The sequence below is a fragment of the Agelaius phoeniceus genome, chromosome 18 (genome assembly GCF_051311805.1).
Source record: "Agelaius phoeniceus isolate bAgePho1 chromosome 18, bAgePho1.hap1, whole genome shotgun sequence".
Classification (NCBI taxonomy): domain Eukaryota; kingdom Metazoa; phylum Chordata; class Aves; order Passeriformes; family Icteridae; genus Agelaius; species Agelaius phoeniceus.
In genome coordinates, this window is record NC_135282.1 from 2,844,190 (window position 1) to 2,852,827 (window position 8,638).

At 48.7% G+C, this 8,638-nt stretch overlaps 1 protein-coding gene across 2 annotated transcripts; it reads left to right on the forward strand.

The window, feature by feature from the left end:
• The first annotated feature begins 695 nt into the window (after nt 1-695).
• Nucleotides 696-8,401, forward strand: P2RX4 (purinergic receptor P2X 4). 2 transcript variants are annotated; one of them, XM_054645718.2, is made up of 12 exons: nt 704-1,454; nt 1,968-2,115; nt 3,511-3,582; nt 3,677-3,749; nt 4,222-4,318; nt 4,478-4,558; nt 4,645-4,786; nt 5,121-5,257; nt 6,574-6,667; nt 6,766-6,831; nt 6,922-7,017; nt 7,723-8,401. In XM_054645718.2, the coding sequence occupies exons 1-12, from the start codon at nt 1,324-1,326 to the stop codon at nt 7,753-7,755; spliced, it is 1,170 nt and encodes a 389-aa protein (XP_054501693.2). In that variant the 5' UTR covers nt 704-1,323; the 3' UTR covers nt 7,756-8,401. The 2 variants fall into 2 exon arrangements, with proteins under 2 accessions (XP_054501691.2, XP_054501693.2); XM_054645716.2 differs by lacking the exon at nt 7,723-8,401 and having other exon boundaries at nt 696-1,454; nt 6,922-7,713.
• The last annotated feature ends 237 nt before the right edge of the window (nt 8,402-8,638 follow it).

Genomic DNA, 8,638 nt, shown 5'->3' on the forward strand with positions numbered 1-8,638 from the left:
AAATGTGGGGCTTTGCCCTCCTGTTTGCTCTTAGCTTCAAGCAGGCCTTGCCTCCTCTACCTCCTCCCCTGAACTTGTGTGAGTAGCTTTGTGCTATGATGTGTAAGGCCAGAGTACATCCAAGGAGCAGCAAATTCAGGGTAAATTAATCTGTGCTCCAACACCTTTTCTATTCTCTATTTTTATTCTATTTAGACATGTTCTATTTTTGTAGAAACAAGGTGAGAAGGATTGTAACAGGTGTGTTCTGCACTCCTTTCAACAAAGCTTTGTTCTTTCTGAGCTAATCCAGCAGTTTGCCATTTCCATTTCCCACATACATTTTAAGATATATTGCTGGCAGATTATGCCACTTGTATTTATATCTGCAATTGAAAAATGCATTAATTGTGTTAATATTCATATGGCAGCATCTTATATATCTAGAGTGAGAAAACACTACTGTGGGCATTTATGCATTTCTATTCTAGCATATGAACCAATTCTCCTTTTGAAACTTACACCGAATATTCATTTATATTCCTATCATTTCCCCACTTCTTTTGGTCCTTTTTTGTTTTGGCTGGTTTTGTAAAAAATTAAGCATTTACTAATATATAGCTGAACTAAAAGGTCTTAATAGTTTTGTACTGCCTGAAAGTCCCACTGCCACTTTGTCAGTTCACTTCATCTCTTCCTGATGATTCACCTGCTCTTATGAGGGGTATAGTCATGTTTCTGCAATAAGGACTGTGTTCGGTATCTCAGAACAAGGTAGAAGGTCCATGAACTTTGCTTTTATAGCAAAGATTAATTCTGCAAGAGGATAAATAAATAATTTGGTCACTGGGGATGGAAAGGTGACAGTTTTCAATATGCTCTGATCTCTTTTGCAGGCAGTTTCTTGGTCCTTGCACTGATTTAAGCTGTGCCAGGGTAGGTTTAGGTTGGACATTAGGAAGAATTAGGAAGAATTTATTCCCAGAAAGTGATTAAATATTGCAACGGGGTGCCCAGGGAGGTGTTGGAGTCACCGAGCCTGGAAGTGTTTAAGACTGGCGTGGCGCTCGGTGCTCTGCCCTATTTGACAACGTGGTGTTCCGTCACAGGCTGGCCTCGATGATCTCAGAGGTGTTTTCCAACCGAGTGGGTTCTATGATTCTGTGAAAACAGCCCTGTAAAGTCCGCGGCTGCCGCTGCCTCCCTTGGCCTCGGGCAGTTTGCTCCGGGCCCCGGGGCTGCGGGAGCGCCCGGCGGGCGGCTCGGGGCGCTGTGGGGCTGCGGCAGCCGCGCCCCGGCCCGGGACGGCTCCGTCCCGGCCGCCTTCCCGTCCCGGCCGCCGCCATGGCGCTGTGCGGGCTTCTCCACAGCTTTCTCTTCGAGTACGACACCCCGCGCATCGTGCTGATCCGGAGCCGCAAAGTGGGGCTCATCAACCGCGCCGTGCAGCTCGGCATCCTCGCCTATGTGATCGGGTGAGCGGGCGGAGGGCGGCGGGACCCGGGCCGGCCGCCCTGAGGGGCAGCGGGCGGCTCCACGCTGCGAGCCCCGCGGCTGAGGGCGGGAGCCGCCCCTCCCTCAGGGGCCCTCAGGGGTCGATCCCGTGAGGGCAGCGCGGGCTGAGGGGAGCCCGGAGCTCAGCGAACGGCATTAACTGGGATTGTGGACAGGATCACAGAATATTCCGAGTTGGAAAGGACCCCACAAGGATCAGGTCCAACTTTTAAGCGAATGGCCCAAGGGCCCCTCAGGAGTGGGACCATCTCAGGAGGTGATTGTCAAAAGCAAATTAGACCCTGCAAATCAGTCTGAAAGTAAAAAATATCACCCCAAAAATCAGACAGGAGATTGCCAATCTTGTGACCCTTTTGTAAGGAAAAGCTGTGAAACTGTCTGGAATGGCCCTTTCAGGTAATATGGAAAAAGGAGAAATTCCAACCCGAACTTAGTTATGGTGTTTATTGTTTCTTGTAATCCTTCTCTTTCAGGTGGGTTTTTCTGTGGGAAAAGGGTTACCAGGAAACAGACTCTGTGGTCAGTTCTGTAACCACGAAGGTCAAGGGTGTAACACTGACAAACACAACCACCTTGGGGGCCAGGATCTGGGATGTAGCTGATTATGTCATCCCTCCTCAGGTATAAATCACTTTCACATGCAGAAAGAAGGTTTTCTAACAAGCAGCTACTGCTTTGCAAAAGTCCATTGAGAGCTGGAGCAGCTTTGCTTTGTTGCAGATCATGCTGAGCACCTGTCCTGGGGAAGCTTGTTCCAAGAAAAGCGCATCTGTGTGTGCTTGTGTAGAATTGTAGAATGGTTTGGGTTTGGAAGCAACCATGATAATCTTGTTCCACTCTTCTGCTGTGGGCAGGGCCACTATCCCACATTACTCCAAGCCCTGCCCAACCTGGCCTTGAACATTTCCAGGAATCCAGGGGTAGCCACAGCTTCTCACAACCTGTGCCAGGGCCTCTCCACCCTCACAGGGAAGAATTCCTAATATCTAATCTAAATATCTTCGGTTTTAATTTAAAACTGTTCCCCCTTACCCTATAACTGTCTGGCTGTGTAAAAAGTCCCCCTCTCTCCTTTTTATAAGCCCTCTTTGGGTACTCAAATGGGCTCTAAGTTCTTCTTGAGCCTTTCCTTCTCTGAGGGTGCACTGATCCTACTGTCCATGGTGCCCACAAAGGCTTGCAACAGCACCAGTCCTGCCAGAGGGGGACTTTGCAGGCGTCAGGAAGAAGCTGCAACAATAACGACCTGTCATCTTTCTTACTGCTTTCTAAAGCAAACAACCCCAAGTTAAGCTGTTGGCAGAAGCCACAGGAACAGCCTGCAAATCACCTGATGCAGAACTGAGCAGGAAGCATTGCTGTAGTTACTGATTGCTGTATCTGTGGGAATCTGTGCTGTGTGAGCCATATGTGGTGGTCTTCGGGCTGGGCAGGCACAGCCAAGCTGCTGGTCATGGGTCCCTCTGTCTGCATGACATGTGGTGCAGAAAAAAAGACAGATTTAGCCAGATTTTGGCTGAGTGGTCATATTTGCGTATCAGCGGAGCGGAAGCAATGACAGATCTGGAGTCATAGAGATCTGAAAGTAGTGAAAGTAAAGTAATGAAAATAGTGCTCCCTGAAGGAACAGGACCAGGCAAATTCCTGACTGATAGATAGCAAAAAGAAAGGGTGGGAGTTGGCTTGGACTTGCAGCTGGAGCTCTATTTCTGCACCTGCCTTACAACTCCCCTGAGGAGCTGTGTGAGCTCTGTTTTCATAATGTGAATGAGGAACTTTGGGCCGAGTGGGAGAACAGAAGGAGCTGCCAGTCCCACGTCCTTCCTGTGGCTAAACACAGCAGCACCAGGCAATACACGCAGGAATCTGCTCCTTTAGTCCTGCACCAGCAGTGTCCAGGGCAGGTCCCCTCTGCTGGGCCACCTGGGCTCTGTCAACAAAGATGTTTGCTGCAGTGCCTTGGATGCTCTTTGCAGACTGTCACTCCTAAGTTTCCTTCTTGTTTTGCATGCTCAGGGTGAGAACACTGTGTTTGTCATGACCAATGTGATCCTCACACTGAACCAGAGCCAGGGCCGCTGCCCGGAGGTAGGTGCAGAATCTGCTTTACTCCTGCCTTCTGTGGGTGGGAGTGTGGGGGAGAGGGTTCTCAGAGTTTTATGTAACTATTGTTCCTCTCCAGCTCCCAGACGATCAAACAAAGTGTGAGGTGAAGAACAACTGTGTTCCAGGATATGTCAGCACCCACAGCAGTGGTAAGAAACCTGCTGCAAAAGCTCCTTTCAGTCTGGGTTGTGGTGCCTCTGTGCTGTGCCTTCCCTGCTGTGAAGGAAGCACCATTTCACTTCAGTCTCCTTGTTCTCTTTCTCTCACATGTAAGAGAACTGAAGCAGAAGCTCAGATTTTTCTTCTGGTGGACTTAGACCAGATGAACTTAGACTGTGTTGGGTGGATTTTGGGTAGATGTGGGCTTTGGTGAGTTAGCAAACAGTGTGAAGCTTTTTCATGGCCTTCAGTCCCTGAAGCAGTATTTCACACGGATGAAGATTTGACTCAGGAAGAGCACCTGATGGTTCTTTCTCTGAAATTACACTTGCAATGGAAGATAATGTGGGTTTTGGTAGTGGCACTTCACCTCTGGGAAAATTGCTTTCACCATATGGAGTGTCAGAGGCCAAATACTGCCTGGTTTTGCTCAGTAGCACCTCCATGCACGTGTCTTTCCAGGCATCCAGACTGGGGAGTGTGTTCCATACAACAACAGCATCAAGACCTGTGAAGTCTTTGCGTGGTGCCCTGTGGAGGATGACTATCACATACCCAAGTGAGTGCTCTGTCTTCCTACTCCACAGTGCCCCTCCTGAGAGCAGGCTCGTGGTACACAGCTGATGCTTCTGCCACTGACATGCTCTTGGGAAAAGCTGAAGAGATGAGCACTAAGAACTCTGCAGAGTCCTGTTTATGTTTCCCTTTTGTTTTGTAGGCCAGCGTTCCTGCGAGAAGCTGAGAACTTCACCCTTCTGGTGAAGAACAACATTTGGTACCGCAAGTTCAACTTCAACAAGTAAATAGGGAGAGGGTGATCACACTGTCTGGTCTCCTGGGCAGTAAAGGGGATGCAACAACTCTTCTCTTTCTGTTCTCCTGTAGGCGAAACATCCTCCCCACTATCAACTCCACCTACCTCAAGAACTGCATCTATGATGCCCAGACTGATCCCTTCTGCCCTATCTTCCGTTTAGGGAAAATAGTTGAAGCTGCAGGGCAGGACTTCCAGGAAATGGCTGTGGAGGTATTTGGCAGACCCTTCTCTTGGGCTTCAGCTGTTTTTAGAAAAGGAGTGGTAAGGGGTTGTCTTCTCTGCCTTGTGGCATGAGCCACAGAACACAGATGAGCTGCAGGATGGAGAGTGCTCTGGCCAGAGGGACTGGAGTGAATTCTATTTAACCAATAATTGGCCTTGCTTTGTTTGGGTGGGGTTATGTGCAAGGTCTGTAGCAGCAGAAAATTGTTGGACTGAGCCTGGGATTAGAGCCAGTACATCAGGTCCTGGTCAGCAGAGAGCCTGGTGCTGGGCTGGCCGTGCACTTTGGACTGCCCATCACCTCCTCTCCTCCACTTGGCAGGGTGGAGTGATGGCACTGCAGATCAACTGGGATTGCAACCTGGACAGAGCCGCTTCCCACTGTGTGCCAAAATATTCCTTCCGGCGCCTCGACAACAAGGACTCTGCCCACACTGTCTCACCCGGCTACAACTTCAGGTAATGCGGCTGTGGAGGGCACCTCGTGCCTCAGCTCCATCTGCCACTGGCACTTGTGGTAGTTTGGGGTTTTTGATGGTGCTTGGAGAGCAAGAGAAGAAAACCTGGAGAGCTTTTTTGATGCTGTAAGACAGAGCAGGTGGGATCCTCACTGTGTGCAAACCACAGCAGGGGGGGAGGTCAGTGAAGCTCCACTGATTGCGTCAGAGTGCCTGAGACATGTTTCCATCAGCTTTTTGGTGGCTGTTTGATCAATGGGGTGGCAATGAGACAACTAACTGTCTCAGGGTGTGCTGATAGGGCAGAATTTGAGGGGACTGAGGTGGGGTTGGGAGACTGAAGCATGTCCTTCACTCTGCTTGGGGCAAAAACTCACCTATAAAAGTGGTTGTCAGCTGAAGACGATATCTGCACCAGGAGTATCACATACACATTCTGGCCAGTACAGCTAAGTCCAGCTCTTCCAGTAAAACACCAGCACAGAGCTGGCAGCTGGTTGCATCCAGACTCAGACTATAATATTAAATACAGATTAGCTACCTTGCCAAGGTCCTTGCAAGATTCCTGCTTGTAAGGAAACACAGCTCAGGGCTGTTATTTGTAGAATCACAAAATCTCGCTTAGGATTTTTAGGTGGAACTTGGATGAATTTGCGGAGGAGCTGTGCAGAGCACAAATGTGTGTTTGGGAGGTGCCAGGCCCGCAGGTATCGGGGTGTCTGGACTGTCTGGAGGATATCACAGCTGGATCTGAAATGCTCTTGCTAATTTCAAACTCTGGTACAGCCCCTTACCAATCTTTCCTTTTCTCTTCCATCCTCTTCTCTACTTCCTCCTGGCTTAGTCAACCATTTGGCGGAGTAAGTCTGATCTCACTTATTTGTTCTCATCCCTTTTCCCTGTCGTTTGTCACCCAGTGTGGAACACGGAGCAGCCTTTGTGTGTCGGGCCGAGCCGCGCGGTGCTCCCGGCCCTGCCCTCTCGTGGCTGCCTGGTCCCCTGCAGCCCCTGCCTGCCTCTCTCGTGTAGCTTTCTTCCTGTTAGTCCTTCTGCTCCCCTGCTAAAGCTGCTTTCTCCCCTTCCTATGCCTTGCAAGTTTCCTCATTTTATGGTGCTCACGGTTGTCTTGAATTCACCTGCTTTGGGGTTTTCTCCTATATGAGCTTGCCAGCATGAAATCTCCATCACTTGAGGCTTGTGTCTGGAAGTACCAATGTTCAGTCCATCCTCTTGGGATGGGGAACACACCTGGATGTTGCATGATCACATAAGCAACCTCAGAATTTCCATTTAAGCTCTGACCTATCTTTTCTGCAGGTTTGCAAAATACTACAGGAATAGTGATGGCACTGAATCACGGACGCTTGTCAAAGCTTATGGCATCCGCTTTGATATCATAGTGTTTGGAAAGGTAGGGTGACAGTTCCTGGAGGTCTTGTAGTGAACTGAGAACTTTCAGAACTTTCAGAGATGCTGAAAAGCATGCTCAGGCTTGTAATTGTCTTCTAGGCAGGAAAATTTGATGTAATTCCTACCATGATTAACATCGGCTCTGGCTTAGCGCTGTTTGGTGTGGTAAGTGACACTGTCTGCGCTTGGACTCGATTCTGGATTAGTGCCTCAGCTCTGAGGATCCCTGTCTTAAACTCTTTCAATCTCCATTAGGCAACAGTGCTGTGTGACATTGTTGTTCTGTATTGCATGAAGAAGAGATACTACTATCGGGAGAAGAAGTACAAATACGTGGAGGATTATGAACTGGTAAGCATCAATGAAGGCAGGGTAAAGGCAGAATTGCTTCCTCCTCTGACTCCACAGAGATTCTGAAACAGGATGTAGAAAGTCCACATCAAATGGGGATTTGGAACTACAGTTCTAAGGAAACTTTGTCTTCATCAGAGAAGCTAATTTTTAACTCAAAGCTGCTGCAGGGAAGAGCACTAGAAACAAATATTGTCATGTTTCCTGGGTAACCAGTCTTGGAGAGGAAAATATATGTTCAAGAACTTGTCATGCTCCTACTGCACCTCCTTTTTGGGTTGCAGTCATTGGCATTTGCCTTCTAAGAGCTTTAGGGAATAGCCCTGTTCCCATCAAATCCTTCCTTCTTGGCTTTCAGGGTTCCTGCAGCTGTGAGAAAAATCATTCAATGGGTTGGTATTTTCTGAGACCAGAGTGCTGACAGCCACAGTTACAGCTCCCTCCAGGGATCAAATGATCTGTTTGGTCAGTAGGATTTAGTTGGTTGCTTGACTGGTGCTGAGGACAGAGCTCGGCCCTACAGCCGTGTGCTTGGTGGGAAATGTGGCTGCAGAGGGCAGATTTCTCAATCAAAACACCTCATGCCACTGGAAGAGTAAAGTCTGAGTAACAGGAAGTAGCTTGCCTGGGCAAAGGATTTTATGTGATTGGAAGGGGAAGAAAGAAGAGCTTCTGGCAGAGAACTGTAATCTCTGATCCTTGCAGGGAGTTGGTGAGACATATGGAACAGACTCCTGAGCTCCTGGTGCTGCAGGACCAACTGCTGCTCTAAACCGCTGCTGGCAACATTCCTTGACCCTGCCACGAGACCACCCCCTCCTTGCTGGGAGGACGTGGGGAACCAAACTGAGAAAGGGACAATCTTCATATTCTTTACTACTTGGGAGCCAGTCCCAGGGTGAACAACTGGGTCTGCTCCTTGTCTGCTGTCTTTCCAGGTTATTTGCACTAAACACAGAAGGAAAATTGTACTTTATGCCAGACCTCTACACTGGCTGAGCCTGGGACAGAGACAGCTCTGGCATCATCATTTTGCCAGTCCTTCTGTCCCTGAGCTCACTGATAGCAGAGGGCACAGGACAATAGGCACAGATTCTTCCTTAGATTGATCATTGCTGCTGCCAGGAGGAGCCCAGCCTTGGGACAGCAGCTCCTTGCTGTTGTCACTTGTCTTTCCCTGAAGGATTGTGAACATTAGCTGAGCCGGTACCTACTATTTCATTGGGGTCTCCAAGCTCCAGTGGCCATGGACCAAGATAAAGCAGAGTCTGGTTCCATTGTGCTGTGATAAATGGCTGACTGATTTCAGAACTTTTCTTCTGTTTTGTCTAATTTTTATGCTATTACTTTAAAATTTACTTTAATAAAATACTACCTTCCCTCAGCCCTCTTGAAGTTCTGCAGGCTGGGTTTTGGTTGTTCATTTCTCCCCACACACCAAGTGTTAGTGGAGGGCGATCAAAGCCAGGTCTCTGTGGGTTTTGCCTCTTAATTCTCTCAGCAGAAGTGCTGCTGCAACTACAGCTGCTCTGCCTTGATTCTCCTGACACCTTGTCCATGTCTGTTGCCTTAAACCCTCTCCAAGGGAAAAGACTTGTAAGTCAGAGGCCAAGATCTTAGG

Coding starts and splice junctions, on each gene's coding strand:
- P2RX4 (XM_054645716.2), top strand. CDS start 1,324: ATGGCGCTGTGCGGGCTTCTCCACAGCTTTCTCTTCGAGTACGACACC. Junction 4,787..5,120: donor TCCAGGAAATGGCTGTGGAG/GTATTTGGCAGA, acceptor TCCACTTGGCAG/GGTGGAGTGATGGCACTGCA. Junction 6,668..6,765: donor ATATCATAGTGTTTGGAAAG/GTAGGGTGACAG, acceptor ATTGTCTTCTAG/GCAGGAAAATTTGATGTAAT.